The 23,547-nt window shown below is 39.1% G+C and overlaps 1 protein-coding gene across 1 annotated transcript in view; it reads left to right on the top strand.

The window, feature by feature from the left end:
• clspn (claspin) overlaps positions 1-19,743 on the top strand; it is a 41,700-nt gene extending 21,957 nt beyond the window's left edge. The window contains exons 11-26 of the mRNA XM_078567077.1: positions 418-499; positions 1,564-1,669; positions 2,382-2,452; positions 3,256-3,473; positions 3,900-4,051; positions 5,039-5,268; positions 5,490-5,607; positions 5,752-5,821; positions 8,463-8,551; positions 9,032-9,193; positions 10,432-10,553; positions 11,154-11,278; positions 15,819-15,909; positions 16,256-16,338; positions 17,463-17,624; positions 19,493-19,743. Of these exons, the coding sequence (XP_078423203.1) occupies positions 418-499; positions 1,564-1,669; positions 2,382-2,452; positions 3,256-3,473; positions 3,900-4,051; positions 5,039-5,268; positions 5,490-5,607; positions 5,752-5,821; positions 8,463-8,551; positions 9,032-9,193; positions 10,432-10,553; positions 11,154-11,278; positions 15,819-15,909; positions 16,256-16,338; positions 17,463-17,624; positions 19,493-19,609 (1,998 nt within the window). The 3' untranslated portion in view covers positions 19,610-19,743. The remainder of the gene's footprint in view (positions 1-417; positions 500-1,563; positions 1,670-2,381; positions 2,453-3,255; positions 3,474-3,899; positions 4,052-5,038; positions 5,269-5,489; positions 5,608-5,751; positions 5,822-8,462; positions 8,552-9,031; positions 9,194-10,431; positions 10,554-11,153; positions 11,279-15,818; positions 15,910-16,255; positions 16,339-17,462; positions 17,625-19,492) is intronic.
• Positions 19,744-23,547: the final 3,804 nt, after the last annotated feature.

The following is a 23,547-nucleotide window of genomic DNA, read 5'->3' as shown; positions in this document are numbered from 1 at the left end:
TTTGTGTTTATCTTAAACAAGATATCCGCTGTATTTTAGGTTGATTTTTTACCCCACTGCAGGGTCTACCACTGCGCTCTTCACTCACGCTCTGACTAATCTGTTGATGTATTTTGTGGGGGTTGGGGGGTGGTGTTAGGAGTGAAGGTGAGGTTTTCATGCATCTCAGAGCAACTCTTGTCCTCCATGCTTACATGAAAGGAATGGAAATGCTCTGAATTGTTTGGATTAATGTATGAAGCATCAAAATAGAGTTAAGTGGAAGGAGTAAATTTTCTTAGTTGGAATGGGAATTGTACAGAAGTAAGAGGATTAAACATATTTAAATGCTTTGGTTGGCTTGTGGTGTGGTCTGTATTTGTCAAGTCCTGTTGCATTTCATTTAGGTTGACACTGGTGATTTTGCATTTGTCTTAGAATGTAGAATTCCTACTTGGTGATGGGGAGGAGGCGGGGGTGGAAGCAGATGATGACACTCAATCTACTGATACAGCACAGAGTAAGTGAAACCCTATCAAAGGACACTTAAATTGAATCTATGTGCTCTGTATATGAAAAAAGCAAGCTTATTCACTAAAATGATTTTTTCAGATGCATAAGGATTGATTTCATACAGAGTACTATGAATGGTCTGACTTCGTGCAAACCTGTGGGACCATTCTGATCTGTAGCTAAGTGTCACTACCTAGTCTTGCCACTGACCTATGAGGGAAGGGGAGAAAGAGGAGGACTTACCCATATTGAACATTATAAATTTAGGAAAAAAATAACTTTTTGACACACATTTGTTGTAATAAATTTACCATTTAATTGGACGAATGATTCAATACTGGTGTTCTGGTCTGACTAGTTTTTGAATGCCCTGGGATTCGGTTCTGTTCAGTTTTTCAGCTTAAGAGAAACTGAGTGGAACTAAGCTTAACAGAACTTTATTGTTTTGTTTCACTGGTGTAAGATATTGAATATCTAGTTTGCAGTAACATATTGTTGTTTTTCTATGATTTGTAACAGTTTATGCTGATTTTGGCACTGTAGACTCTGCAGAGTGAGACAAGCATTTAACTAACAGACGTGTAATGTATTCAGTATTTTGACTTGAACACTTCTGTGAAATAAGGATTTTTTTTAAAGTGACTAATTGAAGTAAGATTTATTAAGGAAATCTTAATTATATCATGGAATCTCCACTATCCACCTTTCTGATAACCAGCCAGACTTTTTACGGGACAAAGCTTTGAGATCTCTCTTTGCAGAGCTTCCTAAAACCGATGTCTCAGCCATTTAAATGCCTCAGCCCAAGAAAGGTTCTATTTATTTGAATTTATAGGTAGAAATGAACTTATTTCAAACCTTGATTACAAAAATATTGCAGTTTTATATTCCAATAAATGGATTGATTAAGGTGCCCATTGACAGAAAGTTGTTAAACTTACTAAGTTCAGCTTTAAAATATACCTATAGGCATCAGATCATCTCTAGGTTACTTCTAACGTAACAGTTTCATTTATTATGTGAAACCAAAACTACATCTCGCCCTGACCTTCTGTTGATATTTTATTTCAGATCAGGATCTTGTAACCCAGAAGGAATCTACACCTACACCAAAAGCTATTGCCTCAGAATGTTCACAGCCCTTAAAACCTGGGACTGCTTCCTCCTTTAAATTTAGGTAATTTATAGATATTTTCAGCTTGATTCATTCTATGGAGCTTTAAAATGTTAGCTGCTGTTTTCACCTGATAAGAAACCCTAGAATTAACTGCAAATGTATTAAAAATGATGTGATCCTGTGTAAAATATTTCCTTTACTTTTTTTTTTCCCTATCCATGTTTTGGCTACAAAATTTATCTTGCACTTAAAAGTTTGTACTTTTGAGCTTGTCGGAAATACATTCATTCTATGTTTTTGCTTTGTGGTGAAAATGGATTAATATTAAAGTGCATTGGTAAGTTAGGTAGAGGTTAATATTTATTTGAATTGTGACTACATTTGTAGCCAGCCTGATCTCCCAAGAATATCTTTGTGTAGATGTAGTATCTATATATTATATAGAGATAGACCAGTATAGCTATTGTAGGAGGTCAGAGTATCCATGTACTAGACAGTGAGTTTTGGGTTTGGTTAACTGAGAGATGGAGAGAAGCGCTGAGATGGCATTCTCAGCCAGACCTTTTCAAATTCATTGCATTCCTGACTGTGATCAAAATAGTGAGAATTTGAGGCTCTCTCCTATCATAGTTCTGGAGTGGAATGTTGAATCAAATCTTGGCCAAGAAAAGCTTCCTAATGTTTTTGGTCAGCATTAGTGAAGTACATGCTTAAGAATTACTAATAAATGTACTTGGTTTAACTGATCTAGAGTTATTGTGATATCTTTCAGTGAACAGACTTCTGGCAACAAATTGAGGCTACAACTTCAACAAACACCGCCCAAAGGGGATAGCAAACTTGGTAATAAATTTTAGTTTCTGTCTGATGCCCTGTCATTGTTAAAAACTTCATAAATTATCAGTGTACTGTTAATTCAAAGGAGGTACTTTCAACACATGTAACCTGAAGTCCTTTTCTCTTATTCCCCACCTCCCTACTCTTCATTTATTCAGTCAGAAGTAATTTTTAAGGGTTACAGAAGAGAAAGAAGGCTTTTTGTGTCTGCTCTGGTAGAATTCAACTTAATAAGGGTTCTTGATTTTTTTTAAAAATAAAATAAAATTTACTTGTATGCAAGCTGCACCTTATAGTAGATTGCAGCTGTCTCTGGTACCTTGTCTAACTGATGGTTCATACAAATGTGAATGGTCAGTATTGGTAACTTGTCAACTGTGGAAGGAATTAACCCAGCAGCACCCAACCTCCTCTGTGGAACACGTTTTCAGACAAAATTGCTGGATTGTAATCTGGAGCCTTTTCTCATGGGTTTTCTTTCCTAGCACATTAATGACCAAACTGGTTTGTTTTACCTTTGTGCTGTAATGCAGACTCTCTGGGCCTGGTGATTTTGTGAAGCTCTACTTCATTGCTAAGTGCTAATTTCTTCAGAAACCGGAGTGTCTGAAACTTGGAATAACCTATGGTAGCTAGATGTGCTTTAGAAAAAGTCCTCTAATGTTTTTTTTAAATTTAGGAAAAACTTGGTTTACCCGAAACAGTGACTGATTAGTGAACAAGATGTTTTCAGAAGTGACAGGGCAGTTTTGACACAGAATTGATAGCCAGTAATGTATATTCCTTAAACAATTTAATGTGTATTTCAGATGAAGATGACTCCACTTCACAGGCCTCAACAGCCAAGGAGAATAGTCACAACAGTAGCTTTGAGCTAATTGGGTCAATGATTACCTCATACCAGCCATGTAACAAACAGCCCGGCAGATTTGGAGCTGCTATGCTAGGAGGATTCAGATCGCCATCACCTAACATCTTTAATCCAAACAGTCAATTCAAAACCAGCTTCGTCAGTTCAGCATCTAAGGTAAGCTTATAAGGCAAAACTTCAGATTTCAGTTTTAAAGCAAACTATTGATGTCTTGGATCAGATAACTGGTTTTAGTGTAAAGATTGGTAGACCCAATGGCAGCAGTAATGAAATTGAACAAATTATTTTTAAGACCTACCTTGCCTGAATAAAAGTAACAATTTGCTGTTGGTGATTTGAGAGACCAACTTACAGCCATAATAAGAAGTTGACCCTTTATAAGTATACGTGGGATTGGATATTGTACATCTGGCAGTACAACAAAAAATTTTGCCAACTAGGTTTAAAAGACGGTCATGAATTTTTTGCCATCAGTCTTTTCTTCTCTGACCTTTCAGATGGTGAAGTAGACACTGTATTCGGGAAAAAATGACTATAAATTGCCAAAAATAAAATGTATCCATGCATCTTTCGTACCAACAGAGTTCTGGGAAGCTATCTGAGCCCTCCATGCCAGTAGAAGATTCGCAAGATTTATACAATACATCTCCAGAACCGAAGAACTCAACTGGTGAATCTCAGTTCAGGTTCTCTCTTGAAGATGAAACACAAAGTCAGTTACTAGATGCAGATGGGTGAGTTGCTGTATCTATTAGAAGGCTGAGGTAACAGGACTAACAACTTAGAGTGAAAGTTACTATCTATTAATTTTTTGCTCTGACCCTACAATTATATTTAACACTGTGGGCTGTAACTTCCGAGCTCTGGGGCAGTGTATCTGGGGGGGAAGGGTGCCCTAAAGATGTGCTGGGGAAGCCCTCAGAAGTTCCCAGGTAAGGATTGCACAGCAATTGCCTGGGAAGTTCAAACTTCCTTTGGGCAATTGCCCTGCGCTAGGAACCATCCAAAAATAGGATTCAAATTGCGAATTTTGGATGGTTCCGACTCTCATACAGTAATAGTTACCCAATTAACACCACTTCTAGCTTCTGGATAACTATAGCACTGATCCACCCTGACTCCCCCACCACCACTCCCACCCAAAAAACCTACCCACTTACCTTCTCACTGGCTTGTCAAAGTGGCTGGACTTTTAAACTAACCTGCTTTACGGCTGCTAGCGCTGTTTTTTTTAAAAAAGTAGTGGGGGTCTGGCTTACTTCGACTGAGCTGCCCTCGACTGTAGGCCTTGGGAATCCACTGTGCTACACAGATCTCAGCCAGCCTGAGTTAGACAGTCGTGTGAGATAGGATCGGCTGGATTTCAAAGTAAGTAATTATGGATGGAGTGGCAATCCAACTTAATTGCGACTCCATCGGAGGTTATGGGCCTTATCACATTTGCAAAATTTGTAATTTTCTATATGATAAGTGCTGAAACAGCATTGTTAAAGTACATGAGCATTTTACTATTGTATACCACTTTGAATTGCTTTCCCCAAATAAATGTTGGGCTACTTGAAAGCATTTCTTGCTGTGTATTAAACCATCATGAATGTATTTTTTTCATTTTGCCTGCCATATATACATGGAGGATTGATGTATTTTAAAACTTCAAAATAGTAATTAAACTGAGAACCAGCATGGCTTCTAAATAAACTTGTAATTTTTTTAAATTGTAGGTTTTTGAATGTGGGTCATCGCAGCAACAAATGGCAGCTATCAAAACGTCAACTCCTCCTGGATAATATGGATGAAAATGCAATGGATGCGAACATGGGGGAGTTGCTGGGTTTTTGTTCAGGAGAATTTAAATCTCAAAATCTTGATACACTAAAGGAAAAGAACAAAGGAAAAGAGCAGAATATTGATGAATTGCTTGGACTCTGTTCTGGCAAGTTTATATCTCCAGGTACTCAGGGTTTTTTTAAATAAATTTTAATTGTCCTCCTTAATGTTATATAGATATGTTTTGGGAGGGTCAAGAGATTGATGTTTGAACTGATGCATAATGTTCCTATGTCTATCCTTATTTCACAACATAGACTGAGCAAATATAAATTTGAAACAGTTTTCTCTAATAGATTAATTTTGGTGACATTAATGACAAATTTATTTCTTGCTTCTCTATAGCAGAATCCTCATGTTCCATCTCTTCTGCTGCAAAGCAACAAAAAGCAATGACCACGGCATCAGATGATCTTATGACTGAGGTGCTAGCACTTTGCTCAGGCTCTTTTCCAACAGACAAGTAAGACAGAACTTCAATTCTGCAAAGTAAAATCTTGATCCAAGCGCAATCTTGTGTAGATCAAGTCCTTTTTTAATATGGGCTGGAATATTACTCTTGAATGAAATGTGTGTTTCATTTAGCACTTTTTAAATCTCTACTTAGGGAGGATGATGAGGAAAATGAAGATGACCAATTTCAGCTGCTGACAGACGACGAAGTTTTTGAGAGTGAGGTGAGAGAATGTAGATATGTGATTTAGTTCCAATTCTGAATGTTAAGGCCACTCGCTAGTTATACTGATTATGCATTGGGCTCTGACAACAACATTGTAGGTTCAAATACAGCCTTCAGCTAAGGCAATAAACGTGCTTGGTCTACTAAGGGTATACAGTATTCAGCTGAACCGTAACATTCTTGGGGAGGTGGGATAAATGCAGTCCAAGACACTGTCGTTTCCTGTTGGTGTAGTGGTGTTTTTCTGAAGAGATTTGCAAGATGAAGAGGTGAAAATAACATGAACAGTTTAGATTGTCTCGTTCACATGGGAAAAATCCATTTTTTAAAAATATATAATTTCTTATAAATCGGTGCTTCCCAAAATTTTTCCTGATTTGTCCCATTTTAATGCCCCAGAGTGAAAATTGTTGGGGTGGGTGGGGCAGAGAAGAAAGGGAGACTGAGTGTGTTTAGTGGGGGTGGACAGGGAGGGGGGGTAGCGGTTAAAGCTGCTCTGCTTCCTGTGAAATAAGCAAAGACCCACCTTTTTATAGGCTGTGATTGTAACAATCTGGCCTCCAAACAGACAATTAAACTTGCCCACTGAGAGGAGAAATGGCTGTCAAAAGTTTGAGCTCCACAGCCACCATTGCTGCTTGGAGCTCACGACCCCAAAATCTCGTCCAGTGCTCCACAGTTTGGGAACATCTGCTATATAAGGTGCAGCAAGATAATTTTGAGGTAACTACACAAATATTTATTATTTTGTCTGCTGAGTAATTTCTATTTTGCCATAAACTAATGTGACAAATCGGTGATCCATTTCAATCCGTTACACTGGAAACTAGGCTCTTGATGTGACTGACCTGCACGCTTAAATGCTAGCCCATATTTAAAGAGATGGAGAAGAATTTCATAAAAGAATGCAGCAAAATTTGTGATCAATGTCAGTTTGATACTTTGTTGAAAGATGTATGATGAGAGAATTGACTCATTCAACATTGTCTTCTAACCTAAAAGGAGATCCAAAACTATGCAGAATGACATTTCCTGTAGATCCAGAAGACCTACAGAAGCAATCCTCCAACTTGGCTTATTTGTGAAAATCAAGGGACTTGTCAAGTCATGCAAATTACATAATATGCTTTTAGATCTGGTTTAAAAACATAGCTTATCAACAGTGTAGCTTTCTTTGCCCTATAATTTTTAAACTTGTGTGGGTAGATTTTTGGAACTTATCATTATATTTAAATAGCCCTGAATGTGAGAGTTTTATAAGCATGAAGGGAAAAATGGATATTGCGCCAAAGAAAGTATTGGAGGGCAATAAATAGAATGGAATTGTAGGGGTTTAAGGAGAGAATTCCAGTGTAAGGCCCAAGGCAATCGAAAGCACGAGGGTGAACAGCGTAGTGGTGCACAGAGAACAGAATCCAAGGAATGGATTTGTAGTGCAGAGGAGGCCAAGAGATATGCAAGGGCAAGATTATAGATTGATTTAAGCATGAGTATGAGTGCTTTAAATAATTATTGAGACATTGGAGGACTGGAAACCATTGAGAACAGTGAGGAAAAGGTTGAATAAGCGATCAGAACTTGGTGTACCATACGAAGTGGGTAGCTGAGTTTTGCTTGATCTTATGTTTAGTAGGCGAAGGATAGAGGAAACTGGGCAGGAGAACGTTGGGGATAATATCTGTAGGTGATAGAGGAATTGATGAGTTTTCAGCAATGTGTATACAGAAGCAAATGTATGATGGAATCTGTGGTTCCAATGTTTGTATTTTTTTCCCTAACTGAAAAGGGAAACAACCTTCAATTTCTAGGAAAACTAAGATTGGAAACCAAAACTTCTGAGGAAACTGAAACTGGTTGAAGATGTATAAAAGGACACAGAGCCATCTGAGCTCAGATTATGATCGCAATGGTGCAGTGCAGGCAGGCTGAAAAAGATGGGAGCTGGGAATAGACAGTTGCTGCAGTTGTTTCTGTTACGTGAAGATGATTAGTGGATCTGTGCCATCAAGAATGTCGCAAGCAAAGTTGAGGTTTTACAGACGTGCACCATTTTGGTGAAAATCATGCCCGTGGAACTGGGTTTGGTTGTGTGCTGCTGTCATCTGGGGAGCAGGCTAAGCCCTTAAAGAAAAGGGAGCTGGAATTCTGCCTGAGCTGGCTCAGTGCTTTGAAAGACGTGGGTTGAAATTAGTGCCATAAATGCTGAGTGGGCTGCTGATTAAATCTGCAAGATCTGTCTTAGTTGTATCTGCCATTTAATGTAAATTACAGCTAATAATTGATTGTAATTAGCCTATATTGGTTCGTTTGGGCAGCCTCAGCTGAGTTTCCAGTGGTTACTGGACCAAAGCAAAAAACCCACCTATAAATTTGCAGTCCTGCTTAGATGCTGGAAGGGTGTCTGATAAAATGAACAAAACAGTTCACACTAGTTTGGTCAGGTGCACTCTTCCAGGATTGAAGATAATAAATATTGTTGCCAGAGGAACTTGCATTTGTGTCAATTCTGATGTGCCAAACACTCTACATCTAATGAATTTATGTAGAGAACGTGAATATGATGTAATTAGTCGTGTATAGTTTTTTTTGTCTAATTGGCAAATGAGAAAAAGAGGAATTTGTCAAATTTCTGTAATCAGAATGAAGAAAGTGGCGAAGAGCAAGACGGCGAAAAAGAGGAAGATGAAGAAGAGCAGATGGCCCGGGAAGTTCTGATGAAACGCAAACTGTGAGAATGACAAAGATTTTATTTCTCCTCCTTCCCCCTGAACCACAGCTGCACCTTTGGTTATATTTCTAATGTGTATTTCCAACACATGTCTCCTTAATCATTATTTGACTTAATTGGAAAAGATTTGAATTCAGTTGAATATTGTAAACTGTGATCTGTTGAATTCTTTTCATCTATTCGTTATTCCATTTACTGAAAAATTAATTAGACTTCAGAAGAAAACAATATCTGGCATTTCGCAGTATTCTGCTTGTGTCTTAATATGGTTGCGTGCCCCATGGTCAAATGGCCTGCAGATACTCGTTCCAGGCTCCCACCTGAAAAGTCACCATTTGGCCGATGTATGAGAGCTGCTGTTGCCCAAATAACCATACTCCAGCCATCAGAAGGAATATAGAGAATATATCTTTAAGATACTGCAGTAAAATATTGGTTATTTCAGTCCAGGTGTGCCTCTAATCCAGAATTATTTTATAGGAAACTAAAAGATTTTGTAGAAGATGAGGCTGAACTCTCAGGCAGTGAAGTGGCAAGTGATGATGAATATGATGCAGAATCTGATGACTATGAAGAGGATGTAATTGAAGAGGATCTGCCATCAGATGAGGAACTGCAGGAACAAGTGAACAAAATTCACACGTGAGTACTTGCCCAACAGTCTTCTACCTGTAATATTGCAGAAAGGCTAAGGATGAAATAAAGAATTTGAATATTTCACTGGATTACATTCGTAGAACTTCGTTGCCCTTTTGCCAGATGCCATTGTGCACTGCCTTCCAGTTATAGTGAGGTCAATTTTAAACAGGATTAACCAAAAAACCTTTTAGGAGAATAAAATCTATTTACCGGATTCAACAATTCTTGCCCAGTAAAGAAAAAAGTTGAGGCTGGTGCATTTTGGAGTAATTTTTAATGTCACAATAATTAATAATTATTTCTAGCAACCCCTCTGTCTCTGAAAATTAAATTTTATAAGTGTGGAGTCTTCATCTTTCTGAAGAATATTCATGCTGGAGGTTTGAACTTTTTTTTCTGTGTCTCATCCCTCTTTCTAGTCCATCTCTCTCTGAATCTTTTATCGTACATGTTTAAGTTTACTTTATGCTACTTGCTTTATATTTCCTGGTTTAGACTTTGCATGGCTCATGAGGATTCTTCAATGTAACATAAGAACCCTGGATCTCTCACTGCATTCAAGGAAGCCCTCTGACTTTGTGAGCAGCTGCCAGTAGAGTGAATGGCAAATGCTGTTCCTTCACTGCTGACTGCAGAGTCTGGGCCATTATTTTGCCTGGGTATATCTTTTTCTATGCACCGATGATTCGCCCACAATTTCTTTTCTGTTTTTCTCTTTTGAAACAATGGTTACTTCAAGAGGATTCCTGGTCAGCAATTGTGGATTTTTCTTTTAGAAATATGAAGAAGCTTCCTACTATTGCTATAATATAATTCCAAAGGAAAAGTTTTGTTCATAGTTAGAATGTTTTCGTTGTATAGCTTTCTGGAAGCCATGTGATTAAATTACACAGCAATCAAGTTAAAGAGCTTATTGTCTAGTTAATGAGCCAGATCGGTACTTTGCAACACCATCTGAAATTAAACAACGTAACTAGAGGAATATTTACAATCCTCTCCACTTGTCCTCTAAGATTATAAGGCCAAGGCTTAAATTGTCATGCAATTAAATTTCCATGATTGAGTAAAAAATGAATGTTGGAGGTTAACTCTCTCTTAAGTAGAAGAAAGATGTCATAGATTTTAGTGCACTACACTTAGGACATGAGAACAAGGTTGAGCAGAGTGTATTTTTTATTGATTCTTCGTTATCTTAAAAGTACTGATTCCTTTCTTCCATTTCATGACCCCACCACCTGCAGGAAGGTATTGATGGATGAAGATAAGCGACAATTGCGTCTTTATCAAGAGCAATACCTAGCTGATGGGGACCTGCACAGTGATGGGCCAGGTCGTGCACGGAAATTCCGTTGGAAAAATATTGGTATGTTTATACAGTGTTTTTCCAAATGTCAACATATTAAGATGAGATCATCACGGGGCTATCATGGAGGTTATTTTAGTCTAAACTTGTTTATTTTTAAATAGTCTGGAAAAGGAGTAGCAGTGAGCCATAATGGTTCCTTACACACACGAGGTGTTGTTTAAATGTAGATAACTTGGTTGAATTCTGACAAATACTCTTAAACACTGCCATATGACTTCAAGCAATACACATTTACTAAAGCAAGCTGCATTATTGCAATGCAATTTTCTTTTGCATATGACAAACCTGATTGGTGATCGTTAGCCTCATTTCAGTTGAAGCAAACTGCAGCTTTAATCCATTGGTCACGCTGGTGACTTTTTCACTGTCTGCGCAAGGAAAGACACCATATGCTTGTTGTAGACTCGTTTACTATCGACTATTTGCGAGATGCGGTATCTATATCCCCCCAGTGCTGGACCATTGTGTTGTAAGTGACAAATTCTCTGAAAGACACGCAGCTAAGGGGGGAAGCAAACAGAGGTGAATTGTGAATACCTCCTGACTTAAATTTAAAATCTATATTATTTTGAATATTATAAATGTGTTTTATTTCAGATGATTCTTCACAGACTGACTTGTTCCATGGAGAATCTGAGGATGAACCAGATGAGGAAGTAGATGAATCAGAAGTAAAATGGCGAAAAGATCGGTTTGAACGAGAACAGTGGCTTCGTGAGCAGGTACTTTTTGTATGCCCACTGGTTTTGATTCATCTGTTAGATTTTTTTACTCATTCATGGGATGTGGGCTTCACTAGCTAGGCCAGCATTTATTGCCCATCCCTAATTGCCCTTGAGAATTTGGTGGTGAGCTGCCTTCTTGAACCACCTGCAGCCCGTGTGGTACAGGTACATCCGCAGTGCTGTTAGGGAGGGAGCTCCAAGATTTTGATCCGGTGACAGTGAAGGAGCGGCAATATAGTTCCAAGTCAGGATGGTGAGTGGCTCGAAGGGGAACTTCCAGGTGGCGGTGTTCCCACGTGTCTGCTGCCCTTGTCCTTCTAGATGGTAGTGGTCATCAGTTTGGAAGGTGCTGTCCAAGGAGCCTTGGTGAGCTCCTGCAGTGCAACTTGTAGATGATACACACTGCTGCCATTGTGTGTCAGTGGTGGACGAAGTGAATGTTTGTGGATTGGTTGCCAGTCAAGCGTTGCTTTGTCCTGGATGGTGTCAAACTTCTTGAGTGTTGTTGGAGCTGCACTCATCCAGGCAAGTGGAGAGTATTCCATCACACTCCTGACTTGTGCCTTGTAGATGGTGCACAGGCTTTGGGGAGTCAGGAGGTGAGTTACTCGCCACAGGATTCCTAGCCTCTGACCTGCTCTGTAGCCACAGTATTTATACGGCTAGTCTAGTTCAGTTTCTGGTCAATGGTAACCCCCTGGATGTTAATAGTGGGGGATTCAGCAATGGTAATTCCATTGAATGTCGAGGGACGATGGTTAGATTCTCTCTTGTTGGAGACGGCCATTGCCTGGCACTTGTGTGGTGCAAATGTAACTTGCCGCTTGTCAGCCCAAGCCTGGATATTGGCCAGGCCTTGCTACGTTTAGACATGGACTGCTTCAGTATCTGAACAGTTGCAAATGGGGCTGCACATTGTGCAATCATCAGCGAACATCCCCACTTCTGACCTTATGGAAGAAAGGTCATTGATGAAGCAGCTGAAGATGGTTGGGCTGAGGACACTACCCTGAGGAACTCCTGCAGTGATGTCCTGGAACTGAGATGATTGATCTCCAGCAACCACAACCATCTTCCTCTGTGCTAGCTATGATTCCAACCAGCGGAGAGTTTTCCCCCGATTCCCATTGACTCCATTTTTGCTAAGGGCCCTTGATGAAACACTCGGTCAAATGCTGCCTTGATGCCAAGGGCAGACACTCTCGCCTCACCTCTGGAGTTCAACTGTTTTGACCATGTTTAAACCAAGACTGTAATGAGGTCAGGAACTGGGTGACCCTGATGGAACCCAAACTGAGTGATAGTAAGCAGGTGCAGTAAGCAAGTGCTGCTTGATTGCACTGTTGATGACCCCTTCCATGACCATAAGACATAGGAGCAGAAATTAGGCCAATCGGCCCATCAAGTCTGCTCCGCCATTCAGTCATGGCTGATAAGTTTCTCAACCCCATTCTGCCGCCTTCTCCCCGTAACCTTTGATCCCCTTACCAATCAAGAACCTATCTATCTCGGTCTTAAATACACACAATGACCTGGCCTCCACAGCCTTCAGTGGCAATGAATTCCATAGATTCACCACTCTCTGGCTAAAGAGGTTTCTCCTCATCTCTGTTCTAAAAGGTCTTCCCTTTACTCTGAGGCTGTGCCCTCGGGTCCTAGTCTCTCCTACTAATGGAAACATCTTCCCCACATCCACTCTATCCAGGCCTTTCAGTATTCTGTAAGTTTCAATCAGATCCCCCCTCATCCTTCTAAACTCCATCGAGTATAGACCCAGAGTCCTCAAACGTTCCTCATATGTTAAGCCTTTCATTCCTGGGATCATTCTTGTGAACCTTCTCTGGACCCTCTCCAAGGCCAGCACACCCTTCCTGAGATACGGGGCCCAAAATTGCTCACAATATTCTAAATGTGGCCTGACCAGAGCCTTATAAAGCCTCAGCAGCACATCCCTGCTTTTATATTCTAGTCCTCTCGAAATAAATGCCAACATTGCATTTGCCTTCCTAACTACTGACTCAACCTGCAAGTTGACTCCCAAGTCCCTTTGCACTCCAGACTTCTGAATTCTCTCCCCATTTAGAAAATAGTCTATGCCTCTATTCTTCCTACCAAAGTGCATGACCTCACACTTCCCCACGTTGTATTCCATCTGCCACTTCTTTGCCCATTCTCCTAACCTGTCCAAATCCTTCTGCAGCCTCCCTGCCTCCTCAATACTACCTGTCCCTCCACCTATCTTTGTATCATCTGCAAACTTAGCCAGGATGCCCTCAGTTCCTTCATCTAGATCATTAATGTATAAAGTGAAAAGTTGTGGTCCCAACACTGACCCTTGCAGAACTCCACTTGTCACCGGCCGCCATCCTGAGAAGGACCCCCTTATCCCCACTCTCTGCTTCCTGCCAGACAGCCAATCTTCTATCCATGCTATACCTTGCCTCTAACACCATGGGCTCTTATCTTACTGAGCAGCCTCCTGTGCGGCACTTTGTCAAAGGCCTTCTGGAAGTCCAAGTAGATAACATCCATTGGCTCTCCTTTGTCTAACCTACCCATTACCTCCTCAAAGAATTCTAACAGATTTGTTAGGCATGACCTCCCCTTGATGAAACCATGCTGACTTTGCCCGATTTTACCATGCACTTCCAAGTATTCTGAAATCTCATCCTTAATAATGGACTCTAAAATCTTACCAACGACCGAGGTCAGGCTAATCGGCCTGTAATTTCCCGTCTTTTGCCTCACTCCCTTCTTAAACAAGGGGGTTACATTAGCAATTTTCCAGTCCTCTGGGACCGTCCCTGACTCCAGTGATTCCTGAAAGATCACCACTAATGCCTCCACTATATCTTCAGCTATCTCCTTCAGAACTCTGGGGTGTAATCCATCTGGTCCAGGTGATTTATCCACCTTCAGACCTTTCAGTTTTCCTAGCACCTTCTCCTTGGTAATGGCCACCATACTCAGCTCTGCCCCCCGACTCTCTTGAACTTTGGGGATGTCACTCGTGTCTTCCACTGTGAAGAGTGACGCAAAGTACCTATTCAGTTCCTCCGCCATTTCTTTGTTCCCCACTACTACTTCTCCAGCGTCATTTTCCAGCGGCCCAATGTCCACTTTTGCCTCTCTCTTACCCTTTATATATCTAAAAACTTTACTGATGATTGAGAATAGAGTGTTGCACTTAGTTTGGCATCTTACAGTAAAATTATTAACCTTTTGAATTCTTGCAGCAACCATATTTGATAGGGTTCACACCAACATTGGCATATAATTTTACATTTTGGTTCTGACTTTGTTGCTTGGCTTGCTGGCCAGCTACATACAAGTTTTTATAGAGCTGGTGAATTGGGGAGAAAAGAGACCACAATAAAATGGATCATTTGTTTACATACTCATGTATCAGGTATACTCCAGAGCCCCAAAACTGGGTGTGGAGTGATTCGCGACTTAAATGATTCCGCATTCCTGGCTCAACGATGCTGTACATAGGCAAGTAGCTTTGCATAAGATAATGCCGTGATAGGGCTTTGATCCAGATATTAATTCAAACTAGCTGAAGTTCCAAGTTCTGCTTGACTAACCAAATCTCATTGCAGAAGTCACCACCTGTGTTTTAAACAGAATCTAATTTTGTTAATGTCAACATTATTTTATTACATGAATAAACCAAAACATACTAGTTAAGATATAGAAGTTCTGGAATGCAAGTGCAGGATATCTTTCCATGTGTGACATACTGCTGAAGTACTTGCTCAGTCAACATGTCAAAACACGGAAGAGGAGGTGGTGGAAGTAGGTACGATAGTGGTGTTTAAGAGGCAGCTTGACAAATACATGAGTAGGATGGGAATAGAGGGATACGGACCCCGGAAGTGCAAAATGTTTTAGTTTGACAGGCAATATGATCGGCGCAGGCTTGGAGGGCCGAAGGGCCTGTTCCTGTGCTGTACTTTTCTTTGTTCTTTGTTCTTTTCAAAATTCCTTCCTTATTTGATCATACTGTTACCATTTGCAATATCAGACACCCCTGGATGTCTTGCTATGTTCTACAGTTATAATTTCTATCCAGTGCGATCAATTTCAAGCAGTGATTTAAGTGTTGCTCACAATGCACCCCTGGGAAATTAAATACATCCGGCACTGGGAACAGAAGGTCCCTGTAAAGGTGCAAAAATCCGGCTTTTCTAACTCTCGATAAGGAAATCGGCTTGCTCAAAATATCAACTTATGTTTTTCGGAGGAGGTGGAAGGCAAAGAGATGTGAAAATCTACATCAATTGAGGTGTAATTTTAGTTCAAATGTAATTGAAGGCTTCTTTTGCCCTCCATTTTGAAGAGAGGAGTAGGTGAGAATTTCTTATTCACTTAGGGGGAGAGGATAGCCTCTGAAATAAAATGTGTTTTGGTCTGCACACAATTTTTACATACTGAAAGCAAATTTTGTTCATTTTAATATTTCCAATTTCAATTTAAAGTTAAATCTATTGGATTTTATCAGATTGAAATATAATATCTCTTCCTTTCGCTCCAGTCTCAGGATGCAGGTAGTGAGGAAGAGGTTGGCGAAGACAGCCAATTCATGAAACTGGCAAAGAAAATTACAGTGAAAACTTTGCAGAAAGGTATTGTTAACCATTGAAATCAATGTTCTTCATAGCACTCTATAACTCAGCAAGAAACATTTTCTGATTGAAAGAGAATGGGTGAAAACCAAGTGCCTTACTGCAAGTGGAACCAACTTCAGTCCTATTCTTGAATGTATTTTAGTTATAGTAACATAATCGTTGTACTAGATTTTATCAAAAATATATCTTGTGTAGAAACCTACCGGAGACAAGTCCATTTGAACAAGATTGAGATTGTACCATAAAACGTAGAACTAATTTTCAGCCACTTGGGATTACTTTATGTAAAGCATAAATCATTAGAGGAGGCTCGATCTGATGATTGCCATATCTGGGTTTGCAGGTAGTTCCGTGGAAGTAGTTCCAGAAAGGAAACAGCAAGAATCGATGGCACTCAAGCCCCAGAAATCCTCCTCTCTCCTTTTGGTATGTGATAATTATTGAATTGGTTGCTTGCACGAGTTTCAAAAAATGTTCCCAATTTTAAGTTTTCCAAAAATGAGAGGTGAAGAAAAGGGATATGAGAGTTTTAAAAATGGTGTTTTCAGATTCACTTTAAAATGTTGCCTATTTATAACCACTTAAAAGACATTTCTCATCTTTTTTTAGAATAAAATAAAACCCTTCACCTTTATAGGATCATTCCATTTTTTAACCCCACTTTAGAATCTCTCCCCTTGAACAAATGCCTTAAGTTGAGAGTGGTTTGTGCATTGTATTTAATTTTGAGTTGGTGTTTTTGACCAGCCCTGGGAAGTAATGTCATCACATAAGACTCTTTATTAAATGTCACAACTATTCAGGAATCATTTTAGTTCGACTGAGTAGGTAATGTCTGTGTTTGATTAAACCTTTTTTATTCTACAGGACATTTTTGTAAGATTGTACTACAAAGTATACCCATTGCAGTAGAGTGAGACTTGACTTTTGTAAAGGATATTTCCAATGAGAACAAGTTCACCACAGATGTGTACTGGCATTTTGGTGAAGGGATGGGGTGCATTGTGAGGACAGGACTTTTTTCCTGTGTTTGGGGTGAAGGAAGGGAGAATTTGGAGGTGATGTCAGTGTAGGTTGTTATGCAGTGCCTACTGACTGCTTGCGGTGCTGCAAGGTAGAATCTAGCAGTAATAGTTTGCCTTCCTACCCTTTTTCACAGCTGATCAAAGGTTTATGCACTGAGTGAGAGAGTTTTTCTAAGTCAGGCCTTTTTGTCAAGATTTGTTTCAGTAACTAAATAAGTTTAGTGGAAATAATGAAATCTTACCAGTCCCATCAATAGATTTCCACACCAACTGAGTTTTAAGCAATTTCCCACAGATAGGAAAATTGGGTATGCTCATAAATATGCTGAAAAGCACTTTCAATTTTGTAATGGGGCTCTTTTTGAGATGGCTGATATCAACCATTCCAAGACTGCCAGATTTGTGGGACTGTTATAATTATATGTGGAAATATTCTCTTTGTGGCTTCCTTCATACCTGCAGAGAATCAAAAGTTGACTTGGGGGCAAGAGATGTTACTGACTTTTTTTAATATATATTTAATAGATAAAAAATGGATCGCTGTTAAATCGACCCCGAGAAGTATTGCAGAAACTAGCAGCAATGTCAGATGTGAATCTAAATGCTCCTCGTGCCAACTCCCGTAACTTTGTCTTCCATACACTATCTCCAGAAAAGGATGAACAGAAAACAAAATCAAAATTACAGGTAAGAACAGAATAAGATGGGAGTGCAGGGTGTGAATGCCGCTGAATTCTTTCTATCTCAGATGTCACATTGGTCACTTCCAGATTGGTCATCAATATGTTGTCAGTTATACGTCAGACATTATGGTGAGTAATGCTGCGGCTTGCTTAACCATTATTTTTAAAGATGCTTACAGGGATGAGTAAAACCTTGAAGCTTTCATTACTTGCTGTAGTCAATTGCTTCATGATTAAATGTTCCTCATACACTGAGGGAACGTTTTCTGAATCTCTTTCTGAAGATTGTGCAGTCAACGTAGAAGCAAGAATTAGAGATGCCACTTGTCCCAAGCTGAGCCTTCAGTTATTCTGTCTAGTACTGGAAGGTATTGTTAAATAGTTCACCATATAAGTAGATGTACAGAATGGGGTTTAAAGTGCATTTACTTAGCACTTTTTGGTATTTATAAACAAATAACAGTATAGATCAACGAGCACATGAACATGGATGAACAGGACTTTGTGCAAGTTACAATATGGGCATCATAGTTTTAGATGAGCTGAAGTTTATGAAGAGTTGAATCTGGTAGGTCAGAGAGAAGAGTATTGAAATGGTCAAGTTTGGAGACAATAAAGGTGTGGATTTCAGGGTTTTAATAGATGCTGTTACAGAGTTGGAAGTTGGTGGACTTGGCAATGGACAAGATATGAGGTCAGAAGCTTAGCTCAAGGACAAATAGAACACCAAAGTTGTGAATACTCTGGTTCAGCCTGAGACTGTCCAGGGAGGGGAATGAATCAGTGCCTGGGGAACTGAGCTTGTCTTCCCTGTGTTTACTTAGGGGAAATTTCAGCTCATCCAATACTGAATGTCAGAACAAGCAGTGTGACAAACCAGAACCAGCAGTGGGGTTGAGAGGTGGTGGTGAGGTATATTGCTGGGTGCCATCACTGTACATGTGGAAACTGACACTTTGTATTTGGATGATGTTGCCGAGGGCAGCATGTAGATGAGAAATATGAGGGGGCAAAGAGTCTATCTGTTGGTCACCAAGTGCTAATGAATAATTAACTGTCATGGAACAGCTCAGAGATCTGAGAAAGACAAATCCGAATATTTCTCGGAACTCTGGAAGAGCAAAGTATTAAGGTGCCCAGGTACACAAATAGCTAAAAGTCGGTGCACCAGTACAAAACATAATCCAAAAGACTAATGGAATGTTGGCCTTTACCTTAAGGGATTGGAATTCAAAAGTGAAATGCTAGTCCATTTGTACAGAGGCTTAGTTAGACCCCCTTCTGAAGTACTGCTTTCCTTTTGGGGCATTTCGAGGTATATTGACCTCTGAGAAGAGTACAGTTCAGATTCACCAGAATTCTACCAGGACTTAAAGGGTCAATTGAGGACAGTTTGCATATACTTTGCTTGTATTCCCTTGTGTTTAGAAGGTTGATGGGTGATCTAATCAAGATATTGTATGTTCCTATAAATGGACTTGATAGGGTAGATGCATATACTTCCTCTGGTGGAGAAATCCAGAACATGGGGGCGTAATAAAACTGGAGGTAGGCCATTTCAGCATGGAATGGGAGATCACTTTTCCATGCAAAGGGTAATAGAAATCTGGTACATCCCCAAAAAAGCAGCAAGAGGCTGGGTCAATTAAAATTTTCAAGACTTGAAATAGTTTTTTGCTGGCTAAAGGTATTAAAGATGAGTAAATGGAGCTGAAGTACAGGTTAGCCATGACCTAACTGATGGGACAGGCTTGAAAGACTGGCCTTGTGTATCATTGTCTTACCAGTTGGAGAACTTTTTTTGCTGAAGTTGCTGGTAATGATGTGCAACTATGTTGTCAACAGAACTAATGAATTCACTTTATTTTGCAGACAAAAAGAAAGGCAGCTGCTACTCCAACCACTTCATTGGCAAAGCGCCCACGGACCGAGAAGACACCAACAAATAGCACCCATACCAGAAGTATATTCCGATATCTAGAGAAATGATTATTGTAATTATAATGTAGTTTCTATTTTGTATTCAGCTTGTGTGATTGTAAATTAGCTGTGTTGTACATGTATATGATATAAATGCTCTTTTAGATTGTTTTATCCAAGAAATAAATTACACATTTTTATAATTCTCTGGATTCTTAAAATGTTGGCTCTTATCAGTTTTAAAAATATCCAAAATGCTGTGTATTTGATTCTGATTGCGCTAAATTATCATCCAAGTGGAAGCTTGATTCAAAGGAACTGAAAACAAGAGAATAACTTCTACAGAGAGCAAACACTTATGATCATTGAATGTATTTCTGTTAGTGTTGATAAAGACAATACGAAGAACCATAATAGATTTTGAAGAAATGGATATGCTTCAATCTATTGCAGTCCTTTAAACAACTAACTAAATTAGTGATGCAAGATGTCCGGTGAATAAACTGATTTTAGAAGGTCCTCATTTAGAATTTAAAGAAAAACACATGCTTGGAAGTTATGATACTATTGAAAAGTAGCTGCATAGAATCTACAGTATGAATTTGTCCCTTTCTCCCAACTGGTCTATGCTGACATTTATATGGTACAAATCTGTCTTTTCTCCGCCCCCCCCCCCCACTCCCAGGATGCTCAATTTTTCTTATTAGTTTGCCTGCTCTCAATTCTGGTAACATCCTTGTATTTTTTTTTGCACTTTCTCCAGTTCTTCAATATTCTTTCTTTAGTTTGCAGCTTGACCTATACACAGACTAATGAAGATTCTATATAAATTTAATGTTCGCTCCCTTTGTTTTGATTTCATTCCTCTTAAGGGCCACATCAACTTGGTTTGCAACACTATTCTCGATCTCTACTCCATTTAGTTTTCTTAATTTCCAAGGAATAAGTGGCCTCCTTAATCATCATACCAAAATGAACTAGCTGCCTTGAATGATATCATTTATCTACTCTCAATAGTGCAGAGATGTCAATAAATGGGCTAAGCTGCCTGAATCATAGAATAGGAAAGCACAGAAAGAGGTCATTCAGCTCATTGTGCTGTGCTGGCTCTTTAAAAGTGTTCCCCAATTTGTCCCTTTCCAATAATTCTGCTAACTTTTCCCCATCAAGTTAAATCAAACTTCCTTATGAAAGTTATTGCTGAATCTGCTTCCACCAAACTTTCAGGCAGTGCATTCTAAATCATTGCTTGCTAGAAAAAGAAAATGTTTCTTCTTCTTGTTCCTGCTTCTTTTGTCAATTACCTTTTATATATGTGTCCCCTCGTTACCGACTCTTCTGCTGGAAACAAAGTAAACAAGGAGAAACCTTGAGAATGATTCATGATTTTGAACACCTTTAGCAAATCTCCTTTCCACCCTGAAAGGTTTTGGCATCTTCCCCCAAAGTGTGGTGTCCAGAATTGACCACTGTACTCCAGTTGGCCTCTCAGCAGTGGCTTATAAAGGTTTAGCATAACTTGCTTGCTTTTGTATTCTAAGACAATGTTTATATAGCCATGATTCTACTATCTTTTTTAGTAGCCTCCCAACCGATCCTGGCACTTTCCAAGAATTGAGTATGTATACATGGTCTATATTTTTGTTACCCCCTATCTCCTCCACTTAAAGTTGTACTATCTAATTGATATGGCCTCTGATTTCCTACCAAAATGCATAGAAACAAAGATTTAAGCCATGGAAGGAGGCCATTTGTCCCATTGTATCTGTGCTGGTTAGTTTGCATTCCACATAATGATCATGGTCCATACCAACTGAAGTTAATCATTCTTAGTTAAATGTTTGCCATTATACAGTAAAGTACTCATCCGTGCATCTTTTCAAAACCACAGTTGCCAATTCTTTCAATTCAACCAACAGTTGAATCACCCAAATGAATGCTGGAGCAACAGGATTAGAATTTTCCCTCCTTGTATTTAATACTTCTGTTTAACTATTTTGTGCTCCAAATGTTTGTATTTAAATTTAACAGAACACCATATTCTAGCCCTCCAGTTACTTTTTCCTTAAGCTATTAACAATAATCTTGAAGCTCTTAACAGGATTTTATTTTTGTCTTGGGCTATGGGTGACGATGGCAAGGCTGCATTTAGTGATCAGTACTTACTGTTCTGAGATGGTGGTGGTGAGCCTTCTGTTTGAACTACTGCAATCCTTGTGATGGCACTGAAGATTGTTAGGCAGGGAAATCCAGGATACTGACCCAAAGGTGATGAAGGAACAGTAATATATTACCAAATTTGGAGGTGATGGTGTTCCCACAGAATTGCTGCTCTTGGAATAAACATAGATTTAAGCATGAAATCAGAAAGGACCATTATTCCTTCCAAAAATATGTACAAAACAATTTATCATCATCATGTACTCTTCAACATACCTAGCCCACCTGTGAGATGCAAGACAGGTAAAACTTCCAGGAAGGTGAAGCAAAATTCCTTCAGGACTTGAGGTTAGGATATAATCAAACCTGCAACTTCCATTATTTAATCTCAAAACATTTGCTTGCAACAATGCACCAACAGCACAGGAATTAACAGCATTTGACTATCTATGTGCAAATATAGTTTCCTTACAGCTCTCAATTCTATTAAAATCTGCTGGAATCTTTTGAAATAAATAGATGGCCTAGCATCACTCAGTTACCTACTTTCCACACTTTTTTTTTCGTTCGTGGGATGTGGGCATCTATGGCTAGACCAGCATTTATCGCCCATCCCTAATTGCCTTTGTTCAGGGGGCATTTAAGAGTCAACCAGATAGCTGTGGGTCTGGAGTCACATGTAGGCCAGACCAGGTAAGGATAGCAGATTCCTTCCCTAAAGAACATTAGTGAACTTTTCACATCTTCCTGTATAACTGCATCTTTTTCATATTGTTAAATATTTTCAATGCTTCTGAACAAATGTATTTATAAAATACTGAAGCATGTACAATATTACTAGCCTTTCCCAACTCTGTAATATTGATATACAATAGTTAAAAGCAATTAATTATGGTATTTAAGATATTTGCACTCTCAATTCTTTATGATCTAAATACTCTTCAACAGAACTACCTACTCATTAATCTTGATTATTTACATAATCTATCTGCATATTACACAGAAGCATGTGTACACACATTAACTTTTTCATCCTCAAAACACATACATCACAAATTGAAGCAGCTTATTCTAGGAATTAGATGTAATCTAATAAATAGACCTATCAAAATGATTAGTGTTCTGAAAGACAAGGATACCCCAATAAGGAAAGCAAAACTAGACAGTTTGTAAATGATAGCATGTCCTCAAATTCTATTGCTCTTCATACAATAGTAAGCTGACCATACACACACCAGAGTCCTGCTTACACCCTTAACACGGTCATAATAGGGGTGTCTCGGTCTTTATTTTAAAGCAGTTCCAAATATGGAAATTTTTGCACATTCTGAATCTGAAATTTCATAAGTTCACAGCTGTGGTAAACTGCATTGGCCATCTCCTGAAATCATCTTCTATTCTCACTGTTTAATATGCTTGAGTTTTATATCATCTGCAACCTTTGAAATTTTTGCCTAGTATACCCAAGCCTGGATCCTTAATACATAAAGATGATAGTGGGGATGTACACAAGTCTGTTGCCCTCTTGTACATGCTTCTCATAAATGTTTTTAACTGGAAATACTCTATAGCAATTGGCATGGTGATTCCTGTAGAAGAGATTATTATAAATATTAAGAAATGGCAGATTGAATTTACTTTGGAAAATGGAATACACTGGTGCAGACTGGTTCTGGGTAGATATTGTGGAAAGTTGAGAGATATATCAAGAATGATTCTGGGACTTAAATAAGTTGGAAAAATAATTTAATTTCTCTGCAGTGAATTGTGTGTACTAGAAAATGGCATTGATACAACAGATGTTTGAAACAGAAATTTTAACTTAATAGTCACTAACTAGCCACTAG

Source organism: Cetorhinus maximus, chromosome 21, assembly GCF_964194155.1.
Source record: "Cetorhinus maximus chromosome 21, sCetMax3.hap1.1, whole genome shotgun sequence".
NCBI classification, from domain to species: domain Eukaryota; kingdom Metazoa; phylum Chordata; class Chondrichthyes; order Lamniformes; family Cetorhinidae; genus Cetorhinus; species Cetorhinus maximus.
This window is presented reverse-complemented; position numbering and strand designations above follow the sequence as displayed.